General features: G+C 40.8%; 1 protein-coding gene across 1 annotated transcript in view; it reads left to right on the top strand.

Moving 5' to 3' along the window:
• Positions 1-25,720, top strand: part of LRP2 (LDL receptor related protein 2) — a 179,802-nt gene that overhangs the window by 129,908 nt on the left and 24,174 nt on the right. The window contains exons 52-68 of the mRNA XM_029910515.1: positions 1,145-1,297; positions 1,569-1,739; positions 3,476-3,699; positions 4,157-4,334; positions 5,378-5,574; positions 7,534-7,779; positions 9,575-9,703; positions 10,961-11,080; positions 11,742-11,858; positions 12,156-12,272; positions 13,818-13,955; positions 14,861-14,983; positions 16,204-16,332; positions 19,678-19,809; positions 21,483-21,614; positions 22,810-22,953; positions 23,820-23,985. Coding sequence (XP_029766375.1) covers positions 1,145-1,297; positions 1,569-1,739; positions 3,476-3,699; positions 4,157-4,334; positions 5,378-5,574; positions 7,534-7,779; positions 9,575-9,703; positions 10,961-11,080; positions 11,742-11,858; positions 12,156-12,272; positions 13,818-13,955; positions 14,861-14,983; positions 16,204-16,332; positions 19,678-19,809; positions 21,483-21,614; positions 22,810-22,953; positions 23,820-23,985 — 2,616 coding nt within the window. The remainder of the gene's footprint in view (positions 1-1,144; positions 1,298-1,568; positions 1,740-3,475; positions 3,700-4,156; positions 4,335-5,377; positions 5,575-7,533; positions 7,780-9,574; positions 9,704-10,960; positions 11,081-11,741; positions 11,859-12,155; positions 12,273-13,817; positions 13,956-14,860; positions 14,984-16,203; positions 16,333-19,677; positions 19,810-21,482; positions 21,615-22,809; positions 22,954-23,819; positions 23,986-25,720) is intronic.

Below are 25,720 nucleotides of genomic sequence, written 5' to 3'. Positions count from 1 at the left end.
CACAACAGCCATGTGAGATGGGTACATTGTGTTATTCCTGTTTTGGTGATGGGGAAGCCAGACCGAGAGAGGTTTAGCAAACACACACAGCAAGCTAGTTGCAGAGCATGATTAGAAAGTTTCTGGCTCCTAGCCCTATTCTCAGTTCTGCTAGCAACAAAACATGTTCTAGCCTGGGATTCTTATAGTCAAAATGTGCAATAAAGGCACCACGGTAATGCAGAGACTTTTGAACATTTATGTTAATGGACCAAGTTTAATAATAGTAATAAGAATAAGAATAATTAATAGAAGATCCACCTCTCTGATGTGATAGGAAACGTCTTGACTGGGAGGGATATATTAACCAAGCAAGCAAAGACAATTGATAAAACCTGAATTTTTATATTTAAAAATACTCTTATTAACCAGGGAAACTTCATTAACAGTGCCATTTGAGAACCAGATTTTTCTGGGTGTGCTGTGATGAGTGATTCTTACAACAGAGGTCTTACCCAGAGTGTTACCCTTGTCTCCATAAGTGACAGTACTTTATAACCATGCATATTTTTTCACTCCTTTCGTTTGGTGAGAGCAGAGATCAGGGAGGGAGGGAAAGATGGTGATTCTTATGGCAGCCCCACCTGCAACCCCACTCATGACCCAGGGCATTGTACGTCTCCCTTCCTGGCCCCTCTCAAGGCCATCTCCTTGTTGCCATTTCTTGGTAAGAGAAGAGGGGAGGAAAAGGAGCAGTAGTGACACCCTGTGCTGGCCATGTGCTGCAGGCAGCTGCCTGAGATGCGGGGTTTATTCCCCAGTTGACCAGCTACAGTTTTGAATTTGGCACCAGTAGCAGTAATTGGCCAGTGGTGCCAATGTCAGAGGAGAGGATAGGGCAATGTGGCACATGGCTCGGGAAAGGTGGGAATACAGCATATGGATTTGTATCTACCCAGTTTGAGCCCTGAGCAACAGTTGGCAACATTTGTCTTTTATCATGTTGGTCACATTGGAGGACTGAGAAGTATGTGGTCCTGATTAATTCTTCTTTCATTACAGTGGATTCATCATTACTCTAGAGAGAAAAAAGCTGTGAAATTAAAGTGAGGTGCTTTATTTTGTATAAAGCAGTGTGTAAAATATTCATTATAAAACATTTCAGAAAATTGTACTGGGTGGATGCATACAAAGACTGTCTCTATGTCGCTGAGCTTGATGGCAGATTCCGGAAAAAATTGGTGGATCGGTGTGTGGACTCCAACAACACCTTCTGCTTTCAGTATCCCAGAGCTATTGTCGTTCATCCAAAATATGGGTATGACATTTCCAGAGTGTTTTCCTTTCACCAGGCCATTTGAGAGTCTCATGCTGTTTGTGTGAAAGTCCATGCTAAGTTATCATTTTGCATCTGTTAGTAAGAATAATTACAGAATATTTGGATCATATCCTCCCATTCTGCAAAAATGCGCCAAAGGTGGGGGATGGGTTTTGTTTTAATGCATGAGGTGTTATATTGCAAATGTACCTTCTAGAATTTGTCCCAGGATCTTTTCCTACAAAACTAACTATGGATGTTGTTTAAATAGGCAGGTTTATTGGACTGACTGGGCAGACCGAGCCTATGTTGGAAGAGTGGGCATGGATGGCAAGAACAAGACGGTGATTATCTCTACCAAGTTAGAGTGGCCCAATGGACTCACCATAGATTACACCAACGACAAGCTCTACTGGGCAGATGCCCATCTAAACTACATTGAGTACGTACATAGAGAAGAATAAAGCAACTGGGTAACTGTTCATACCAAATTTCAGTGGTAGCACTTTATTTTAAGAATTTTTTAACCCCTTCACTGCTGACAGTTTGTGCATGGATCAAGGCAACAAGTTTTTTTTTTAAAATGGAACATACAAAGATATTTTATGTCCTGTCGCAGTGCAATTAGACAAATGACATATCCAATTAATCCATCAGAATTGAAAGGGTTAACTAATTCTAAATTAAAATGGAATCAGAAGTTAGATATAAAGGGGATGAAGAGGAAAGACTCCCTCCTTATTTGGATAAAATTAACTTTTGGGGTTTTTTTCCACTTGTTCTTTAGCAGCAGTTGGCACTTTTGTTTTGAAGTTTTATTGCATATATTTGCTAGCTCCAATGATTATAATAAGGGACAGATTTTCAGTGGGTCTTCAGAACTTTGCAGCAGGGGGTTAGACTATAAATCTTTTACTCACACTAGTGAGTAGTTACATGAGTAGTCTCACTGGAATCTCAGAAACTGCTCATGGAAGTAATTGTTCAGAAATTCAGAAAGAGGTTCACAGTCTGGGCTAGAATTTGCCAGTGCATCTTCATGTAGATGCAAAACCCAAACTGAGGCAGAACTGAATACGCAAATCATCATTTTAATCTGTAATTACCATTTTTTTGCCCACAGATCTGAGGACAGTGATAAGAAATGTATGTGCATACATTTGTAGAGTTCTGCTGAAAGTTTGGCCTTAATGTTCCCCTTATTAAAAGTTCACGACAATACTGCATGGAACCTGTGGCTTTGTTATGTTAATTTCCTACATTTGATACAAGTCTATAAAATGTCAAATAAATTTCTGCTGATGAAATTCTTAGACTTCAATTTCAGCTCAAGTAATTAGCTAACTTTCTGATTCTTTCCAGGTATTTCCAAATTAGCACATCTAAAAAATCTCCTTTGTGTTTATTCTTTTAGCTCCTTTCCAAGTTTCCATGTTAAAATGAACCATTTTAGAAAAAAAAAAATGTTTCCCATAATTTCCTGCTAATGCCTGGTCATAACAAAAAGAGATAACCCATTAAAGATATTTTACTGTAACAGACACTGTGAAGTCACAAAGAATCAGTGTTTTTAGAGCAATATGAAAGTGAACAGTTATGTTAAAATTTTAACGTTTAGCATTTCTGTCAAAAATTTAGACTTGGAAGATTCTCCATTGGATTCATTTTTGCCAAGTTTCTTAATTGATTTGTTCATTAATCATAAAGTTGCTGTTCAGAGTTTCTAACTTAGCCTTCTTTGTTATTAATACAGTCAGAAAAAAGTGTGAGAGTTACAGAAGATTTTTCTATTAAAAATGTTAAAAGTAACATATAGCAGTCCTAGGATATTTAAAATGTAGGAAGAAAGGTGGTATATTTTGCCAAGTAGCTTTGAGTAGCTTTCTGAATCATACTGCCATTTTTCTGCATGACAAGTAACCTATCATCTATGCACAAAACTTCATTGGACAGCTAGATACATTTCTTAGGGATGGCTTTGTATTTCCTTTTGCGCGTTTGGTCTGTTTCTATAACTAAAGTAAAACCTATTTAAACCTTATGTATCTCAAAATGAAGTAAATTATTTTGAATCCACTGATCACTACTAATGAACTGCTTGCTGTAAGAAGATACATTAAAGTCCTGAAGCTCTTGCACCTTTGATCTCAGTGTTATGCATGCTTTTTGTTCATGTAGGTACTCTGACCTAGAGGGACGACATCGTCACACAGTATATGATGGGACGTTACCTCATCCGTTTGCAATTACAGTTTTTGAAGACACCATCTATTGGACTGACTGGAACACAAGAACTGTTGAGAAGGGAAATAAATATAATGGATCAGGCAGGACTGTTCTGGTGAACACCACACACAGGCCATTTGATATCCATGTCTACCATCCATACAGACAGCCAATTGGTGAGGAAACAAATTTAAAATTTAATGTGGCTGTCTGGCCCTTATTAGGGCCTAACCCTGGTTCATGCCATGTGCACATCTCCCATTGGCGTTACAAGGAGTTGAAGGTACTTGGTACCTCACAGGAGGCACACTCAGTTTCTTGAAGGATCGGCCCCTTAGTTAACCTACACAGGTGGTCTTCAATTTGGCTATCTGATAAAGTAAGATAAATAGTGAGAGCAGAATCAGACCTGAAGTATGGATTTAAAGCCTGTTTCAGGGTTCACTGTTCATACATCTTCAGTAAACTACAGTTGAGACTTTGGATTTTTCTGTCTGAGTGCCTGATTTATTTGTTTGTTTGTTTTGATTTGCAAGAGATAATATCAATGCCTTCTGTGCAAAAGGAGACTATTGCAAGGTCTTTCTGTTTATGGGGGTGTGAAGTATAATGATTATTCTTCCATTTTACTAGTGAATAATCCTTGTGGTATCAACAATGGTGGCTGTTCCCATCTGTGTCTAATAAAAGTTGGAGGTCAGGGCTATTCTTGTGAATGTCCTGATAACTTCATGGTGGTACAACTTGGCAACACTGCACACTGCCTTCCAATGTGCTCCAGCACCCAGTTCCTCTGTGCAGACAGTGAAAGGTAAGTCCTTTGTCAGTATCTTCTTTTAATATCTCTTTAAGGATAAAATTTATATCTAAGGCTAATTTACCTGGAAGGCTTGAAAGTATGTAGTAATTCTCCATGTTGTGGGTTCTGGGGTCTGGTGGTAAAGACAAGGCCAATTCCAGTCTGACTCCTGTGCTGGCAAAAATTTCTAGCAGAGTCCTCCTTTCTAGCTAATGGGATGAGCTCCTTATTAATGCCCTTGCTTTGTTGTATCACATGGCAAATCCAATAAGGACTGGGGTGTTAGTCATGCGTTGCTCCAGAGGCCATTTCCCAGTGAATTCATGAAATATGAATCTGTTCCTATCTTTTCTACATGCTGTGCAGTATGTTTGTTTCTGCTGTTAACTGATTAAGTTATTCTGGCTGCCAATGGCCCATAGGGTCCATTCTGGCAGCAAGGGGTCAGCTGATGCGGTGGCACAGCCATGGCCCTTTTCCGTGGCCACCCCTACGTGGCAGGAGCCAGAATTGGGGGGACAGGCATAAGACCTGCTATCCTGGCTCTACACCACCAGCAGTCTTAGTGCTGCCTCACACTGGAGCACCCATTGCTTATATGGATAGGTCACTGTTAAAATTATGCACTTAATGGAATTCTCCATCTACATTTCAGATCACTTATGGAAATGTATCTTGTTCTCTGTCTCTCTCAGCCTATCCAGCTAACATTTGGCTTGCCTAGGTGTCTGAATGATGAATCTCAAGAAAGCCCTGAGTGACAGTTTGCACAAAAATACTGCAAACTTGAGTCCACGTTAATTTGCCGTGAGCCTGTTACAGAGGTTTCATCATCAACATCTGTTACTGGCAACACCATGTTGTGGTATATTTTGTTATCATGTGACAAATGGCCTCATGTCATTTAGAACTGAGGCTCAAGAAATATCTGAAGCCAAATGCTGCAAGATGATATGTCACTGGCAAAAGCTTGTCCACAATTGGTCCTTAAAGGGATGGCTGGACACCTGTAAAGTAATTGCTTCATCAAAGGAAATATTATTTTCTCTTTATAGGTGCATACCGATCTGGTGGAAATGTGATGGACAGAGAGATTGCAGGGATGGCTCTGATGAACCGCCCACTTGCCCACACCGATACTGTCGTGTTGGGCAGTTCCAATGTAGTGATGGGAACTGCACTAGTCCCCATTTCTTGTGTAATGCTCTGCCAGATTGTCCTGACAGATCAGATGAAGATCATGTACTTTGTGGTAAATGTCAGATAATTATTCTTGGCACATGTGTAGCACTTCACATGTTCAAAACATTGTATAAACACTAACCATTTAATCCTCACAAATTGCCCTAAGAAGTAGGTGAGAATCATGAACCGTATTTTACAGATGTTAGACCTGATTTTTTTCTGCCTTGCACCTTACATAGTCATTTACCCCCGTGCAAAGTGATGGTAAAAAGGGTGTAAAATGCTACCAAATCAGAGTGGCAATGTTTTACACTCGCTTTGCTTCACTTGCACTGGTGTAAGATACAAGGCAGTGGAAAATAGATCTTATTGTGGTTTGCTCAAAGCAACACCATGAAATTGAGCTTGTCTGCACAGTCCCACAGTCCAGACTTGGATGGTGTGAGTTGCAGCGTGCACTAACTAAAGCGTGCAAACTAAAAGGTACCTAGTTTGTGTTAACATTGTCTCATTTCAAACAGGACTAGGTTACTGCAAACTAAGTACCTTTTAGTTTGTGCTAGCAGGAGCTAGTGGGGCAGTTACCGCGCAACATCTTAAACAAACAACTCTGTGTAGACAAACCCTGGGTGTCAGAGGCAAGATCAGAACTGAAGATTTTCTAACTCCCAGTTCAGTCCATCAGACCATGCTGCTTCTTACCATAATCTGCATCTTTAAACAATGAAAAAATTATTTCACATGAAAATTGCTCAAAATGCAATACACCCAGGCAGATGGTTTTGGAGAACTGAATGTGATGGAATTTTTTAAAAAATTGTAGGCATCTAATTATAATTGTGAGACAGTGTATTAACATTTTTTAAAACCCATTTTGTTTCATGTGCTTGTGTCTAATTAGAAAGCTAATTATTCTCCTCTTGTAAATAATATTACATTGGGAGTTGCAGTCTGAGCAGTGAGAATGGAAAAAAGGAAGCTGTGTAGTCATATAATTGATATTTTCACTGACTTCCATTAGCATATGATAGTATTTTCTGTAATGTCATCATAATTAAATGAAACCTCAATTTTACATGAATTTCAAACAGTCAAGCTCTTAAGTAAGGCACAGGGGAATATTAAATATGTAAGAAATTGACAACTGCATAATGAGTTCATATATCTCTTTATTTTATTGGGTAGAATACAGATAATTTTGGCATATATCATACAGTTACATAAGGGGGAAAACTTGCTCTAGAAAAGCTGTGTATTGAAGTTTGCAGAAATCATGCTATGTTCTCTCTTCCTGGAGAAAGGGATTAGTGTGTATGTAAAAGGGGCAGTGGGAGAGGTATCCAAACCATGTAGGCTGGAGATCAGTGGAAAGCCAAAGTGAACACCCCAGCTCACAGGCTAGCACTTAATGTGACTCCCACTCTGCAAACATCACAAGCCTCACCAGACCCCCACCACTGCTAACACTGACTTCTGCTCTGTGACTATGCATGAGTTCCCTCTGAGGAAGATAGATATTGTGGATCTAAAGTTAATGGTGCTCTGAGCAGCATTAACTTGTGCCGAGTGTCCTGGCATGCAGCATACTGGTTTAGCAGGAGAGTAAGCTGGGTGGAACTAGAGTGGTTCCTCTCTGGCCCACCACACTGTCAGAATTTGCATGGTGGCCCAAAGCCATATCGTCATTCAGGTGCCCTGAATCACTGTCCTCCTCAGTGCGACAGCTGGGCTTGTACTTCACCCTGCACTGGGCAGCAACAACTCTGGATGTCTGTCTTCTCCCCAAAGGCTCTCTGTTGTATAGTGCAGCCTTTGAGAGCTGGATGAAAGCAGCCTGTGGGCCATAGCCACGCAGGATTAGAAATCAGTATCTCAACTGGACAAGTAAATTCTAAGCTCAGATTGAATTACCAGCATTTCTTTAATACGCGATGATGACATAATACAGATTCAATTCCCATAACACTGAATGGCTAGTTCTTTCCTATAAGCTTCAACAGCCTAATAAAAATGTGTATTCTTTCAGCTGATCACCAGTGTGAGACACATCAGTGGCAGTGTGCCAACAAACGGTGTATCCCAGAAGCCTGGCAGTGTGATAAAGAAGATGACTGTGGGGATAACTCAGATGAGGATAGTTCTCACTGTGCCAGTAGGACCTGTTCTCCAGGCCAGTTTAAATGTGACAATGGCCGCTGCATCCCTCAGTCCTGGAAATGTGATGTGGATGATGATTGTGGTGATCACTCTGACGAGCCATACCACGAATGCAGTAAGCACTAAATCAATGGCAGCTGTCTACATTATAGCATGATAGGCAGCGTGAATGGCATTGCTTAATTTTTAAGAGGTTTGCTTTTGAGGAGATATGAATCCTACAAACTGACTGACTGATAAACTGTAGTAGGTAACTGGCACTGCAACACAGCACTTTGACTTGGTAAGAGAGTCTCATGAGATACCAAGCAACAAATACTGCAGGGGGAAAAAGTCACTAAACATTTACAAGGTTTTTGAACCAATCATGGGTTTGTAAAGAACTCAGAACCCAAGCAGCATGGTTTGTAAAGAACAGCTCTAGCCAGGCACATTTGATTATGTCTCTTGCCAGACTGGTAAAATTAGTAGATGAAGGGAAAGTGACAGACATAATACACATGGATTTTCATGAATCTTTTAATACAGTTGCTCATAAATCTCTTACTTTCAAATTTAAATCTAATTGACTTGGATATGAACACAATGGTGTGGGTAAAAAAAACGTCTGACAGTTTGTGACTAAAGGGTTATGATAAACCACAAAGTGTCAAGTTGCAGGGGAGCTATTGAGTGGGATGCTACAGAGATCTGTGCTAGGCCTGGTTTTCATTAATATTAATTTAATGATCTGGAAGAGTGAGTAAACAGCATATTAATGAAATTTACAAATGCTACTAAATAGGGAGGAGTTGTGGGTATCTGGAATGACAGAGAAATAATAAAAAAGCACCTAGATAGAAAACAACAAATTTAAATGAAATTTAGCTTGGAGAAATGCAAGCTAATAGAACTGGAATAAAATAATCTGAACAGCAGCAGTCTGAAAGCTGGAAAGCAGTAATGTGACCTACGAGAAATAATAGTCAGCAAATTAACAGTGAGTTTGCATGCAATTAGACGGCTGAAAAGGCCAGTGCAGTTTTGAGTTGTATGCTTAAGTACATCAACACTTACAGCAGCGTGTAGAGTACAGACACTGCGCACCCAGCTAGCATGGATATAAATAGTGGTTAGATGGTGAGGTATAGCCTTAGGCAAACAGAATACAGACATACCAGAACCATAAGGTGTATATCCTACATGTCTCTCTATATGCTCAAATGGTGTCTCTGTCTACACTGTTATTTTTAGCAGTGTAGTGTCCCACTGCTGGAGCCCACCACATTGGAAAGCTCTGGCAGTGGGGAAAGGTTCTGGCAAGGGGGAGGCAGTGGGGAGCTGCCAGAGCCCTTCCACACTGCCTCCCCGCTAGGGCCTTTACTTGCCACAGTAAAGGGCTCCAGTAGCAGGGAAGCCAAGTTCCCTCCTGCTGTGTTTCCTGGGTTGGTACAGCTACTTACCATCCTTTACAGAGGGCTGAGCCTAATGGCTCAATCTAGCCCCAGAAGAGGACATGATAAAAGTTAAATATTTGAAGAATAGTCATCAAGGAAGGAGAGGAATTATTTAGGGTGGCAAGGAGCAGGTGTAACTCTGAAATGAGATGAAATTAAGAAAGGGGAAAGTTAGTCTGATTATCAAGGAAAACTTCCTGATGGTGGCTAATTGGAATAATTGCCCACGCAAAGTGGTGGATACCCAGTCACTTAGCATAAAAATAGAGTGGACAAAATGCTAGTAACTGTATAATAGGACTCCATTGTGCACCAGCAGGGAGATGGGCTATATGACCTGACAGATTTTTTTTTTCTTCAATAGTTGACTCCTTTTAATGGAAGTAGTGCACCGTAAAACAGAAATCAGATGTTTAAGTCATGAGCATACAGAAGTAATACAATGTTCTTTGACAACTCTCTCTTGTGTTTTAGTGGGTCCTGCCTATCGGTGTGATAACCACACAGAATTCAGCTGTAGAACCAATTACCGCTGTATTCCACTGTGGGCAGTATGCAATGGGTATGATGACTGCAGAGACAACAGTGATGAACAAGGCTGTGGTAAGTGTAGGGAAAAGCTTTTTTCTGAAATGACGTTATGCTGCGAATATTCCTCCACGCTATAAAACCCTCATGGAAGTCTTCTCAGTGATAATTCGTATGCTTGTACTTCTTTCATTTTCTATCAGTCCATTTCATTGATATCCATTTGCATGGAAGAAAATTCTGTGGACAACAATTCACTATAGGTCATTGTGTAGCTCACATGCTGTAACCCCTGAAAGCTAGATTATGTACTATTTTTATTGTACTATTTATTATTGAACATTGATTCTCTGCTCATTACTGAATAAAACAGAGGAAAATATATTTTCTTGCTCCCAAATCTTACATGTAGGAACACACATGAAAGCTATGTTGTTGTAGCTGTGTTGGTCTCTGGATGTTATTGAGACAAGGTGGGTGAGGTAATATCTTTTATTGGACCAACTTCTGTTTGGTGAGAGAGAGAAACTTTTGAGCTTACACTGAACTCTTCTTCATATGAAAGCTGTAATTCAGTTTTCTTTTTGGATATTTTCAAAACTACTTCCAACTCTCAATTGGGGATACACTTTACCAAAATCACCAGTGTTGAGGATTTATGATGCGGCAAGAGTTGTTTTGAGACCTTTTAAAATGCTACAAACTAAGTTTGCAGGCCATGAGTTCACAACATCTACATCAGAATAACCCAGGGAAAAACAGGATGTGGCAGTCTGGCCTACAGTGTGCCATATGGCTTTCAGCTCTGGCTGTTTGTCAGTAAAAGTGTCGCCACTCTGAGAGTCATCAGATACATACCCATATACACAGAGCCTGACCATTTTTCTTCCACCAAATCATTTATTCTCCAGCTAATATTTGTTTCTATCGATGCTGGTTGTTTTATACTTTCCTCTTCTGAGGGACAGTAGAATTGTTGTTTCTGCACAAGTAGGATATAGGGTGGTTGTTTTAGGACTCCCTGACTCTGTAATCCTTGTGTTGGGAGTAGCATTCTCCCTTTCTAGAAAATGGATATGTCCAGAAAATTACTGTGAAAGCGCAAAGTCTCTTCCTGAGCATTCCTCTCCCAATCCTATATCATTACTTGATGGGATGTTTCCTAACTGCTCTTCCCCTAAATTACTTGACCCAGTTTATGGTATGGAACTCTACCCTATCCAAAGCATCCTATCCTACTCTACGCATCTCTCTACCCTGTCCAAAGCATATTCAAGAGTATGCTAATGTATGCTGGTTTATTGTCTTGGTGACAAATTGTGTGCTTTGCAGAGGAGATGACTTGCAATCCTTTGGGAGACTTCCGCTGTGATAATCACCGGTGCATCCCGCTGCGCTGGAAGTGTGATGGAGATAATGACTGTGGAGATGGGTCTGATGAGAACAACTGCAGTGAGTTGTCACTCCACTCTCATGATATTTTAGTATTCCTTGCTTTTCACTTATAGCCTCCTATTTCTTTTGAAAATGGGGCATGTTGTTCTTAATTGCAAGAGTTCAGTTGTTCCACTGTCTAGTCTGTATTATTGCTGCTGAGCCATTTGGAATGCTGTGTTAAGAATAACCTCTGTATTGTACAGAAATAAATGGTAGTAAATCCAGTTATCAAGAAGAATGTTATAATGTATGTGAAAGTATTAGTCCTGATTTCCACTAGAGTTTAAGGGCTCAATCCTGCACGTACGTGTGTGTGTGTGTGTGTGTGTGTGTGTGTGTGTAAAAACATTTCCCTCAGTAAAGAGTGCAGGATCAAGCCCAAACTGAATTTATTATTTTCTGATTAGGAGATGTAATTTCCTCAAGATAGAAATCACTCTTGGGTAATGTTGTAACAAAACAAAGCTTGAGATGAGTTAACCCATGGCACTCTAGAGAGACATGAATTGTTTAATATCACATAATCTGTATGCAGAAATATCAACTTGCCATTTTAATGATTGTCTCACATCTCACCCTGCAATCATTTTGCCTATTTTAATGAGACAGGCTTGGATATTTAGAGTTACAGTTGAGTGACTTCACATGTTCTTTGCACTTGTCTTTTAAATTGAAGGCCCTCGCGAATGCACGGAAAGTGAATACCGTTGTGATAATTTGCGCTGCATTCCTTCTCGGTGGGTTTGTGACCATGATGATGACTGTGAAGACAATTCAGATGAACGTGACTGTGGTGCGTATTGACTTTTGGGTGTCATTTCATCATATTAGAAACTAAGGTTTGTGCAAGTTTGAAATCATTCTGCAAAACCATATTTTACATCAAGGAGCATTAGTGAAGCAACCTTTACTGCACTATATTATTTACCTTTATTTGGATCAGGATATGCCACAAATACTATGGTACATTTAGATAGTGTGGATGGTGAATGCCCAGGTTTTAATGGTATCTTCTGTACATGAAAAATATCCACTTTGATCTTGTTTTTCACGTGAAGACATTTCACTAATCATTTTGGAATCTTTTTAGAGTTGAGGACATGTCATCCTGGATATTTCCAATGTAGCAGTGGGCATTGTGTTGCAGAACGCTTCAGATGTGATGGAAGTGCAGACTGTCTTGATTTCTCTGATGAAGCAACTTGTCGTGAGTTTAAAGCATGTGGTGGGACTTTATGGGGGAAGAACAGCACATAAGACACACTTTAATTTTACAGAAACTTACTCTTTATTGTCTGTTTAATACAATAGACAAAATCCTGAGTGGTATTGAACATCTGCCACTCAAATGACTTCAGTAATAATTCAGAAAAAAATGCAATACAATGAACTATTTTTTAATATACTAATGGATTCTCAGGTATTCTACTGGCAAATTATAAATAGATTAAAAGAATAAACCTGCTGGAGAGAGTGATGCCCAAGAAGCCCTGCTCTTTGCAAGGATGGTCTAGCACAGTGTGTGGATTTTGTTCTGTCCCAGCTACACTGCAAGACAGAACGGCTTTTTAAACATTTCAAGGCCTACAATACTGTAACAGGCTAATGTGGCTGATTTTATAATGTGCGCAGGGCCTTAGATGGTCTCATTCCTCTTCCCTTCCCCCCCACTATCAATGAAACAAGGGAAACAAAGTATTTTCCTGTTTGTCATCTCCAGTCTGGATTGTGGCCCTGATCTCTACACTGGGCTACGTTTTAAGACCATTTGGGAGTTGCAGCTCATGCAGACTGTGACTGCTTCCTCATTAAGCAGTGTTTTTTAGGGGACATTTCACACCTGTGCATTGATAGAGCTATACTGGCTGCTAGATGATTCCCAGGTGAAGTTTAAGGTGCTGGTTTTCATCTATAGAGCCCAAATGGTTTGGGGCCTTGGTACCTGGGATAATGCCGTTCTTCTCATGTTGCTGACATAGCAGTTGTGATCATCCTTCCAGGCAGTTGAACTAGAAACCCTGGATTAAGTGGGAAGGGGAAGAATCAGGACATTTTCAGTGATGGGTCCTATATTCTGGAGTTTATTTCCCAGCATATTTGGTCCAACAGAGGCTGGATTAGACATCCTTTGTGGCATGCTGTAAATCACATATTTTCCCTGTTTTTAGTTCAGAAAAAGGGAAAGAAAATTGCTTAGAAAGCAACTGATGGGCTGTAGAAGTTGATGAAAAGGAAATGATTTGGAGGGTGGTTGTGTGTGTGAGGTGAAGGAGGGGGAGTTCCATGTATGGTCTCTTGATCTTGTGAGTTGTGTTATTTTCAAATTTTGTATAGGATCAGCATAATTGGATGGACACTTTATAAATGTGAATAAATTAATAATTAATTATCTGGTTAATTCTCTGACCATTCATTGGGGGTGCTGGTATGAAATTTGTGTAGATTATATTAATGGATTGCCTGTGATAAATGCAAACAGTGCCAGTAAAACTCACACCACCGTATTGTGGTTCTGAGGTCTCTGGCAGTAACTTTAGTGTACTATTTAGCTTTGTAAAATCTCAATCTAAATTAATCAACATAGTTAACCAGTGGCCCTCAGTCCTTGCAGTCTGCTATTCCTGCAAACCTTTTATCCCTCTTCTCCTGTAGAGAAGAGGGTGCAGAAGAAATAATGACCTAGGAAATGCCTGAATATTATTTCAGACCAAGCTAACTTGTTTATACTAAAAATTAAATTTCTTTTCACCAGCAACACGCTATCCTAATGGTACATACTGTCCACCTATGTTGTTTGAGTGTAAAAACCATGTCTGTATCCAGCCATATTGGAAATGTGACGGTGACAATGACTGTGGAGATGACTCTGATGAAGAACTTCACCTTTGCTGTAAGAGAGAAAAATTAAATAAAAATGAACAATGTTGACTCCATTAGTAAAACTATATAATTACAATCATTAGTGGTACAGAAGTAAGAGCTAAATCATAAATACGTTCTTTTGACTGGAGTTTCTCATGGGTTTTGGTAAAGAGAGCCCCGAGAAAGTGTTGTTTCACATGAAGCATCTTTAAATTCACTTCATACTCTCTCTTGTGATTTTGTAGCTCATTCATTGCTTTGCAGGCATCTAAATATGCATCTGTAAAAGAGGGGAGAAGTCAAATGATGAGAGACAATCCCTGTAGCAATTAGCAATGTGAATACCAGTCAGCATTTTCAAAACTGGGTGCCTAAAATTAGGATCCTTAACTGAAATTTAGTGATTTTCAATGGTGCTGAGCATCCTCAACTCCCATTAGAGTCAGGGCATGTCCTTAAATATGGATGATGGGTCCTAACCTTAGGCACTCAAGTTTGGAAATTTTGACCAATACCTATGAAAAACGTATGTTACATACAGTTGAGGCAGCCACGACAACTGCATTTATAAATTGGGTGGGCTTTTCATTAAATGATTTCTGCTGTTGTCTAGAAAGCTATAGAGCACAAACTAGCATGGTAACTACTGCATTATATTCCCTGCAGTAGTGGTGAATGTTTGCTGTCTGGGATACACACTACCTTTTTCAAGAAAGTTGCTTATCACTATGTCATAAACACAGATTTTAGGTTATCTTTAAACAAACCTAATTCAATGCCCTGAGTGAAGAATATGTTTACTTTTGGCCTGGAAGACTAGTGCTTTTTAAAATAGAGGCACATGGTAGCTGAAAAAAGTGACGTTTTGATTTGATGAATTGTATGCAATAAGTGTTTGCATCATACTTGCTTATTTGATCTATTTCATTTCAGTGGATATTCCCTGTGAACCACCATTCCGTTTCCGTTGTGAAAATAATCGCTGTATCTACAGTCACGAGCTGTGCAACCAGGGGGATGACTGTGGAGATGGAAGCGATGAAAAAGAGGAGCACTGTACGTTTACACATGCACAGCCAATTTTATTCAGTAATCAGTAGATACATTTTCTAGTAATCCTAGACTCAGACATCCATCAATGTACAGTATTTGTAATGTTTAATAATAATAAAAACACCCACATTGAATGACAAAATGAAACAAATATTTTAAAACTAATGTTCAGCGGGAAATGATTTGAACTGTGGTTATTATAACACAGAATATTTGCAGCATATAGATGCAAGTATAGGTTTAATGTGTAACAGCCCCGCCCCCAGCAACAGTATGCCCACCGTGTGCCATAAGCATGCTGACAAATCAGTATAGTCTGAAAAAAATTATCAAATTATATTTTTATGGTATAGTCTATTTAAAATAATGAAGAAGAAAGAATTGGCAATTCAATAATGGTCAGGGTGGCAAATGTTCTTGAAGTTGTTTTGAACACAGTTGTCTCTGAATTCTTACCATTGTTATGCATGTCTCAACAATATTGGGTCCTGAATAATACTTATGGGGATATTAAGTGTTTAGGCCCTGATGCTGCAACGAGTTCTGCATGGGTAGAGCCCTGCACTCACATGGAGCCACACTGATTTCACTGGGGCTCTGGACGAAGAATCAGTTATAGCATTCGGGAATTAACACCTGTAATAATAGATAAATTCTATTATATATCTTTATTATACAGTGCAAAGTTCTGCTCCCAGATATATTCACAGTACCCATTGACTCAATGGGACTTGCATGTGCACATTTCATAGCAGAATTTGCCTCCAAGCTTAAGAATATTTATTACTTACTGACTTTTTAAATTACCCAATGTCATGTAATTGTAATAGCATGTTGTATATGCTAGAATGGTCTCAACTAAACTAAAATATCAAAGACTCGAGTTAAGTATAAAATATAGAGATAAAAGATATTAAATAGCTCTGCCAAAGTAAGAAGTTGAATCCACTGTTGAGTAGAAAATATGTAACAAAAAGTGTTTATGAAATAGCCCTTGTATCACTGTAGAAGGAGGAAGTCTGGTTTTTGAGTTGAGGCACAGGACTGGAAATCAGCAGACCTGGGTTCTATTCCCAACTATGCCACAGACTTCCTGACTCACGTGATCAAGTTATTAAACCTCTCTGTGCCTCACTTCCCTCCTCTGTGAAAGGAATAATGCCTAACTTGTGGATGTTAGGAGGCTACGTAGGTGACAGTAGTGTGTATCTTTTGAATTGTAGGTAGAGAACCTACCCCAAGACCTTGTATGGCTGAAGAATTCAAATGTGGTAATGGAAACTGCATTCCTCTACATTACGTATGTGACAATTCTGATGATTGTGGAGACCATTTTGATGAAATAGGCTGCAGTAAGTAACAATGTCATCATTACACGGTGTAGTAGTAATCAGTAGAATTGAAATAAAAACAGTTTTTGAAACAGAAATAATAAACATATAGTATTGAAAAGAGCTAAAATATAATCACTTGGAACTGCTCTCTGCTCCTGTTATCTTATCATACTCTGCATATCTTTCCAAAACATTGTCATTTGCAAACTAAGAAGCTCAGTGTCCTGAACTGTGCAAGTTTAGGCTAAGAGTCTTGTGCTTCACAAGAAGCAATTTGGTCTTGTTCTACAATGGGATATGCTGTGGAAGTTAGAGCAGACCCTGAACTGCCATAAATTGTCTTAGCTCCTCGGAAGTCAATAGAGCTAGGATGATTTACACCAACTCGGTACCTGTCTCTGGAGAAAGTGAACAACTCATCTCACACCAGCACCCTATTGGCCAGTGCTCAGATTGAAGTCACCTCCAGTCATCAGTGTTGTTAACGGTTTTTCACAAGATGACAGAGACCCAATCAGGAGAGTCACTGCAATGAGTAAACTTTGAGTGATAGGGAGTGCAGAGAGATCCTAGAGGAGTCCACCCGAATAAAGCATTTTGACTGCAATAGACAGACATCGTAGATTCCTAATTTGAGTATGCACTTGTGATTTCAGTTTGTCAGGTGTTTATGGCTTCAGGTGAAAATGTGCCAAATGATGCACTGGGGATTAAAACCTAGTATGGTCGCATATCACAAATAACTCTCAAACTGCTAGCATGGTCTTTTCTGAGGTGGCTTGCATTTCTATTTCACATCCATCCTAGTGGGCTTTGAGTAGTGGAAAATAATTATGTGACCTGATGAAAATGTCAAAGTATAAAAAGGATGTGAAATGGTGCAAATCAGACATTTTGCTGGCATTCAGCCCTGTACTGTTCATGGGCAGACATGAACTTAAACCAAACTGATGGCGTTTGGATCCTTTCCAGCTTCAAACATCAGCATTAAGCGGAGAGAGAATAAATAACACTAAGTAGTGCTATAAACCTAATCAGGATGACAAATATCTTTTGTTTTGTGATAGGAATAAAAGGTGTCTAACTTTAATTGCAGGTATAAATTTTAAATATGAATGCAAAGACACTGTGTGTGTGTGTGTGTGTGTATAATATATATGTATATAAAGATATGTGTGTATAATTATTGTAATTAGCATTGATATATAGTTGTAGGACATAAACAGTTAACTGAGTTAGTGAAATAATATTTTGGGCATAAATCTGCATCCTTCCTCATCCTATGTCAATACACATTTGCTATTTAATTGTTTCTACTTATATGTTATAGATCTACTTGCTGTCTTTTCTAAGTGTCAGAGTAATTTCTGTAAATGTGTTGTACTTCACCAGTTTAGCTATATAGGTTTTAATTGCAATGGCAAAAGTACCAGTTTTAGCAGCTGCTGTACTATATCACGTGTGACACTTCTCGGGGGTACCCAGGGTTGTAAGGTGCCTTGCTACCATCTGCTCTTAGTGTGAAGAAACCTTCTCTGTGCCTGCCATGGGTCAGCTCCCTGACTCCACCAGCCACAGGCAGCACAAACACTCTCTTCTCAGCCTAGCAGGCTCTGCTGTCCCACTGTAGGTTGGTCATAGGCACAATTCTCCCCCCGCCCTTCCCCCAGTGTCTCACTGTAGCATCCAACCCTGTTCTGGCCACCCACAGTAGTCTCAGATTTGCTGGCCCCAAGGAAGCAGTGCACCCCAGCTTACCAGTATCGCCTTAGATCACTGCTTCATTTACACACAGCACATTAGATATGTTTATAGTGAAAACAAGTGTAAGTTTCTTTAACAAAGACTAGAGATGCGAGAAGTACCATGTAAAAGTACTGGAAACAAATAGTTACATCTAAATTAAAATCATAACGTGTTATAGAGCCTAGACTTAAATAACAAGGTACTCTCCTATCTAATGAAGTTTAGCTCACCCAAAGTCTTTGCAGTGTTTTCCAGTCAGGTTGGCTGTGACCCTCCTTTCATAAAACAGAACATGCTGACAGTTTGTCTTCATGGTGAAGGATCCAGGTGCACTTCAGGACTCCCAGTTATACCCCCAAAATCCAGTGTCTTCATTCGTAAACAGGATACCTCTCTGCTGTTTTTGTATTTTCCTGCAGCTTTCCTCTCTTGTGATTTCATAATCTCTTGATTAACATCAGGCTCAGTAATACAAACAGGTCTTCATTGTGATACGTACAATGCACAATACACTCATGACCAGACAGAGATACGTGTCTTCTAGCCCCTACCTGAAAGGAACCTGTCAAGGCATGTCACCTCCTGGTGACCTGCCTTTAACTTCAAGGCTTTAGGAACATAATTTCCAGTGTAATTATATAGCTTTTAATTATGATATGAGCATACATTTTGCAGTGATTATGACGAACAGCGGACTGCTGGCTTTCAATAGAGCCCTCATAGCCACTCTTTGGTGAATTATTATGCAGATACCTTACCCAGGGGATCCCTGTAAAACCACATGCATCCTCTTTGTGTCCTCTGCCAGTTGGCACCAGTGGTCCCTTCTCCCCATGTAGGCCTGGTCCAAAGGCCACTACAGTAAATTTAAATAAATGGAGATATCCTATCTCCTAGAGCTGGAAGGGACCTTGAAAGGTCATCGAGTCCAGCCCCCTGCCTTCACTAGTAGGACCAAGTACTGATTTTACCCCAGATCCCTAAGTGGCCCGCTCAAGGATTGAACTCACAACCCTAGGTTTAGCAGGCCAATGCTCAAACCACTGAGCTATCCCTCCCTCAAATGGAGTTATAAATAAATAAATTGACTTCAATAAAGGTTGGATCAGGCCTTACTGGATCAGTGCCTACCCTAATTCCAAGGTACAGCTGACATAGGTCTATATCACATGTAAAATGAATTTAGCAAGTTTTCTGTTTTGGTTGTGAGATGGGAGGGAGGTGATGGTTGTAGTGGGGCTGTCAACCTATCCAAATCCCTGGAATAGTTACAGCTGCTTTGAACTGGTGTCTGATATTTTATGTCATTCCCTTTAGTGCTGGGTGAGGCTGGGTGGGTAATGAGGTCATTCAATATGGCAATGTCATGGACTCACAGACAAAGAAATGATCCTGCCTGAGAGTTTCCTGACCTCCCCGTCATTAGTAAGTAGTACCGTGGCCAGGGAAATCCCTGAAAGACCTTCATGTCTGCTGAAAGTTTTTTCCGAGGAGGAAAGAAGGAGAAAGGCCAACTTAATATTTAAAAATTGTTTGCAAATAAGAGAAAGTAATGGAAATTGTAGCTCTCAATATAATTTATGCTTTTCCAATTATAATGACTTACATTCTTTTCAGACCCAGGAACAGGACGAACTTGTGCTGAAAATATCTGTGAACATAACTGTACCAACTTCAGTGAAGGAGGCTTTATCTGTTCCTGTAGGCCAGGGTACAACGCCAGTGAGCTGAACCGGAACTCCTGTGATGGTATTTTCAATATTCTATTAATCTTCTCCATGAAAGATGTTCAATTTAGTTTTGGTACAATTTAGATGTAACTATTCATTATTGCATGTAAAGAGGATTTTTGCACTTCACTGGACCTTTTCTGACACAGATTTGGTGTCTGAAATATATTTTCTCTCTCAGAATTTAGGCCCCAGTACAGCAAAGAACTTAAACCTATGCTTAATTTTAAGCATGTGAGTAGCTCCCTTGACTTTAATGGGAGTACTCAGATGTTTAAAGGTAAGCACATTCTTATTTGCTGAATTAGAGCTTTATGGCTTGATCCAGCTGCATTGAAATAAAGGGGAGCCTTTCCATTGACTTAAGGCTAGATCATATCTGAGTTACCACTGTCTATATTTACAATAGAATCAAAGCTTCTGCTCTGAGAAATTCACTAACTTGCTTACAGTGCAGTTCTACACTGTTGCCTAACAGCTCTGTTCCCTGTGTAGTTAGTGTAATATATGCTTGCTTTAGAGATGAAAATAAATTTGTATTGCTTCTTACTCTAGCTAGTGACATAGAACCAGGCACATCTAAGAGAGAGAGAGTTGGAGTCTAGTCTGTCAGCTCAGTCTAGAGAATTGTTTACTAAATTCTAAGAAGTGGGGTTTGCACAGGTGTACACTGAAGTGCTGCTGAGGGCAGCATTTGGCCCACAGAACCGTTAATGCTGGTGACGATGTGCTCCATGGAAAGAACCTAGCTGGACTCTCAGATCCCAGACTGACAGATAGAACAAACATTAGTGACGCAAGCACACTGGATCTGGAAATGACTGAGACAAAATAAACATGGGAACCTGTGATGTCATTTTAGAATCCCTTTACAGGGCAGAACACATCACATCCTGGGTATCTTGGCATGTGCAAGGCCAGATTAGAGCAATCTAAGGCCCTAGGCACACCCTGACATGGGGCCCCTTGTGGCTTCATCCCCATATGGCCTTTCCCCTGCTCTGAAGTCCTTCCCCACCCCTTGGAGTAGGAATGGTGGTGTCCTTTCCCAGAGAGGCAGAGACAGAGGCATGGGGCCCCTTTCTCTCCACCCACCAGAGCAGCAGCAAAGGCCCTTCCCCTGAGGAGGAGCAGAGGTCCCCCTGTATTTACGCCAGGATTCGGGTGTATCTGTTTGAGTAGGTGGGCTGGGGCCACTCCACACTTTTCTAGCTGCCACACACAGCTTCCTCGTTTGGGATGGAGTTGACAGTGAGTCCTGGTTGTTCACACTCTTCCGGCCATGCTGCCGGGGAATGTTGCCCAGTGTGGTACAGCAGCCTGCCGCGCGCCTCCCCCCCTCCAGCCAGGTAATGTGCTGGGATGGGGCGGCAGCACTCTCCCAAGTCCCAGGCAGCCTCCGGCCACCCTGCCTGAGGGGACACTGCCTGGCGCGGTGCAGCGCAGCGGGACAGAGCCCCCCTCCGCCAGGTAATGTGGGATGGGGATAGCGTGGGGGCCCCAGGCTGGGGGTGGGGAGGAGTCATGAGGGGTGCCACGTCGTGAGGCCATGTGCCCCTCTTTGGTTGGTGCCCCCTTTGTGTTCCTCCCCACTAGTTGCCCCAAATCAGAATGTCAAAATTATAAATGTGACTAAGTTCAGCTAGGGAAACAATTAAACCTGACATATTTTCTCTCTCCATTTGTGTTTAGATATCAATGAGTGTGAGATCTTTGGAACCTGCCCCCAGGACTGTAAGAATTCCAAAGGAAGTTACGAATGTTTCTGTGCTGATGGCTTTAGGTCTGTGGGTGATCAACAGGGAAAACAGTGTGCTGCCAATGGTATGTTTAACTGACAGCCTGACTGATTGCCACCTGTGCTATAACTTTAATGAATGTAGGCTTCCCCGTTATAACTGGGGAAAAAACAAAAATCTTCTTGTGCAGCATTAGATTCTGTCTGGTTTACATACATCCTTGTAACCTTGTACATCTTTGTGCAGGAATGTAAATACTCCCTCTCTGCTTCCATTTGTAAGAATTAAAATAATACCCACTTCTTGCAGGTATCTGACTTGATAAATACTCTAAAATATTTAGAGGGTGCCTGCCCTCCTCTCCCCTTCCTCCAGATTTCCTGAAAACAAAAGACTGTCTATGTTGTGGTTATCAGAAAAACGCAGCTGCCCGTTAGCTCCCACCCCCGAAGGCTTTAGTTTTTGTAATCTAAGTAATGTATTAGAAGAAGACAGTTGTATTAAAGTGGTGCAAATCAAAGACAGTTTGCTGACAGATCACCGTTTATTGTTCATGGACTGATGAACACAAACAGGAGGATTTATAACAGTTCATTTATAACTCCAATCATTAGTTCTGTCTCTTAAGTTAATGTCAGTGTGACAATCATTGAGTAGGTAGATTCTGATTTGGTTCAGAAAATGAAAAACAAAGAGCTGGAGAAAACAGAAAGGAGGGCTGTCAATGAAAGAGTAATAATATATGGTGATTGAAGCGGGGTTATGCTGTATATAAAAAGATACTCAGAGCTTTTAAAGGCTAAGTGATAAATGACGAAGTTGTCGTGTATTGAGTTAAATAACGTAGCCTTACAAAGAGGAAGCAAGAGACCCAGCCTGTTTGCAGTAAGAATTTTTAAAAGCTGAAAAGCCAAGGGGTGTAAGAAAACTTATTAAAAAAACAGTTTTAAAAGTTTCCAGTCCAAGGGCCTGAACCTGCAAACACTTACTACTAGGCTTAGTGCTTATTATGGTGAGTGCATTGACGTCAACAGGACTAGTGATGGGAGTTAATACCAAGCCTAGCAGTAAGCAACTGTAGGATCTGACACCAGTCTTGCAGACCCAAAAGGGTTGGGTAGTTCAGATGATTGTCCAAGTAAGTATTTTTTCTATCAGGTTCTTATCCAAACATAACCTCTAAACATTTAATTTAGGTTTGACCATCGGTAATTTTCACCTGCTTCCCTTGTGAGAGTACTGTTGAATTCAGAGAAGTAAAATCTATTGTTGCTTTCCAGGTAACCCACCATTGTTACTCCTGCCAGACAATGTGCGTATTCGGAGATACAATATCTCATCACAGCAGTACTCTGACTACATTGATAACCAGGAGCACATCCAAGCTATAGACTATGACTGGGATCCTGAGGGGATAGGCCTGAGTGAGTATATTTGAAGCTTTCATACTTAACTATGTACTCTTTGTTTCAGAACTAGTGTTAGTTTTGGAGGTTAATTTCCCTTTTTAATTTACAATCAAACTAGATTAGTTAACAGTCCTGGTGGAGTGGATGTGTCCTTCAGCTATACGCCTCCCTCATACCTTTCCTCTCACACCTTGTCAGTTCTTTTACTACATCTAGTCAGTGAGTTTTGGTTTGTTCTGTTGTCTCTTTCTGTCCCTTTCATTTCTTACCCAAGGACATTGTAACTTTGATGGCAGGGTTGTGGCTGGCCCTTACTGTGTGTGCAAGCGTAGAAGGGTGCAAGAAGCCCCTCACCCTGGCACCCCCAACTTCAGGGCTGGCCACAGCTAGTTCCTGCACTCTTCAAACCTCAGCAGGGCTTCAGGACTACAGTAGTCTGCACTCATGTGTCTCTCCTCCACCACTCATCCCTAGGGGGGAAAAGGCTGGTGAATCCTCATGTTCTGTCATATGCCACCCTACCGCTGAACTCACCCTCTGCCATGTGTAGCCCCTGTATGGGCTCACAAGATCCTATGCAATGAAATAGATATCAGAGGTAAGGCACTGACTCTTGCAAAAGGTGGCATGGGATCTTTAATGACTTCAGCTGTACCTCTTATCCAAAGTATATATTTTAGACTGATGATTTTAGAATTAGTACAAATTTTCCTATATTTTGCATTTTCATTGAGTGCTAACATGAGATTCTCACACAAATAGAAATATGCTAAATTGGTATCTCATATGCCATAGTTATCTCAATAGGGGTAGGGTCTTCCAAAAATGAGTAAACATTTCAAATGACTTCACAATGAAAATGATCTGTGAATTTTTTGTAGGTATTGTATACTACAGCATTTTGGGACATGGCTCTGAGTTTGGATCCATCAAACGTGCTTATCTCCCCACATTTGATGGCAGTGGAAACAATCCCGTGAAGGAAGTTGACTTGAATCTGAGATACATAGTAAATCCTGATGGTTTAGCTGTGGACTGGGTTGGGAGGTGAGTAAACAGAAAAGTTGGGAATGGTACACACATGAATATGGAAAGAGTCTGAGATATTGATCACTGGTTAGACATGTGAAATCCAGTCCTTTTATCTTAGACAGGCATGCATGAGAGATGAGAAGTATGGTGCTAGTCTTGCATCCTGCACAAGCCGTCCTCGTGCTGGAGATGGGAGGTCTCAAGGTGGCCCAGACGAATGCACTTTTGTACACACTTTGCTTCTTTGATCAGAAGCAGCATGTGCCTCAATCTAACACCTGTTGCTGATTGCATGAGACGTTCTAGCTAGCTGCCTGCGCACTGCACATACTCCGCAACTGGCAGATCAGTCATGCCTCATTAGGATTATGGTGCACGGGCCACTATGTTTGCTGGACATTCTCCCTGGCAGTAAATTAAGAACTTGTGAAAGAACTTGCCCTATGGCTTCTGCAGCGGGAGGAGGCTCCCAACCCCCTTTCTGTCTGTCTGTCTTCTATTTGTCTAGGTTCTTACCTGGTTCTATCACCATGGTGTCTGAGTGCCACCCAAAACAGAATAAAAGCAAGAGTTGAACATAGACTAGAATTATCAGAGGGTACTAGAATGTTAAGTGTGTGTGAAAGCATTTCCTTTTCTTCCTTCAGCTATGGGGCTAGAGAATTTAGTTTTTCGCTTAACCCTGAAGGTGATGAGGTCTGCGGTCATTGTTGCTTCTCTGGAAGAGAATTCCTTGGCCTTGCGCCAGTTGTGGAGGAAGCTTGACCCCTCTGCTGTTATGAGATGAACTGCTGAAGCTGACCTTTTTGTTGTTCCTGTGGGATGGAACTATTGAAGGAGGCTGTGGTCCCTGAGTAGGAGGTGTTGTTTTAGCTAGCTTGATCTAACGCCATGGAGTGCCTTATGGGTGTAGGCAGAAATCTTAAAATGTACCCAGTGTTCTGTGGGGAGCTAAGATTGTGAGTGGGACACAATATGTTCACAGTAGCAAGATTCATTTTTGAGGTGGGCTGCTGCATATTGGACCAGCTGAAGTGTTTTAAGGCTGGTGCAATCGTTCCAAATACAGGGAGTTGCTGTGTGCCAACCTGGGAGTGACAAAAGTCACAGTGATCAGGTCAGTAAGGGACACAGCCTCTTGCTATCTAGAAAAGGAATAAAGCATTTTTGGCAGCAGTAGCTATTTCAGCATCCAGAAACAGTGAGGAGTCTGAAAGCAACGCCCAGCCAATGAAACAACTTGACTGAAGACAGACTCCCTTAATGGTGGGAAATAGTACTGTAGTGATTATTTCTGTAAAATGTTTCCCTCTCCCCTCTGGCATCACCCCCACCTTGCTTAGTTTTAGCATCAGTCAGCTGCCTTTCATCTACTGGTTGATCTCACCCAGGCGCTGAGATAGTTGAGTATCAGTCTTGCAAGTGAGTGAAATTATTGTGCTGAGCTATTCATCTGAGTAGTGTGGACATTTGACTGTTAACTTTCATAGTTTTTCCTAGTGATTCAGTCAAGATGTGGTGATAGAAGCACAACATAGTGAGCAGTCTGGTAAAGTGAGGAAGAATTGCTCATTACAGCTCTGAGTTCATGGCCTGAGAGAAAGGAACTTGGCCATCTCACTGTTTTCCCATTATGGGCGGTGGAAGGTCATCCATCAGCATGACTAGTGTTGTTTCTAATTGCATGTGCTAGCCTGGCACCTGACTGGGGGAGACCTGGATATTGGTAGTGGATGGGCATAGTTGGAGA

This window comes from Terrapene carolina, unplaced genomic scaffold (assembly GCF_002925995.2).
Source record: "Terrapene carolina triunguis isolate 2854851 unplaced genomic scaffold, T_m_triunguis-2.0 Scaffold62, whole genome shotgun sequence".
NCBI classification, from domain to species: Eukaryota; Metazoa; Chordata; order Testudines; family Emydidae; genus Terrapene; species Terrapene triunguis.
This window is presented reverse-complemented; position numbering and strand designations above follow the sequence as displayed.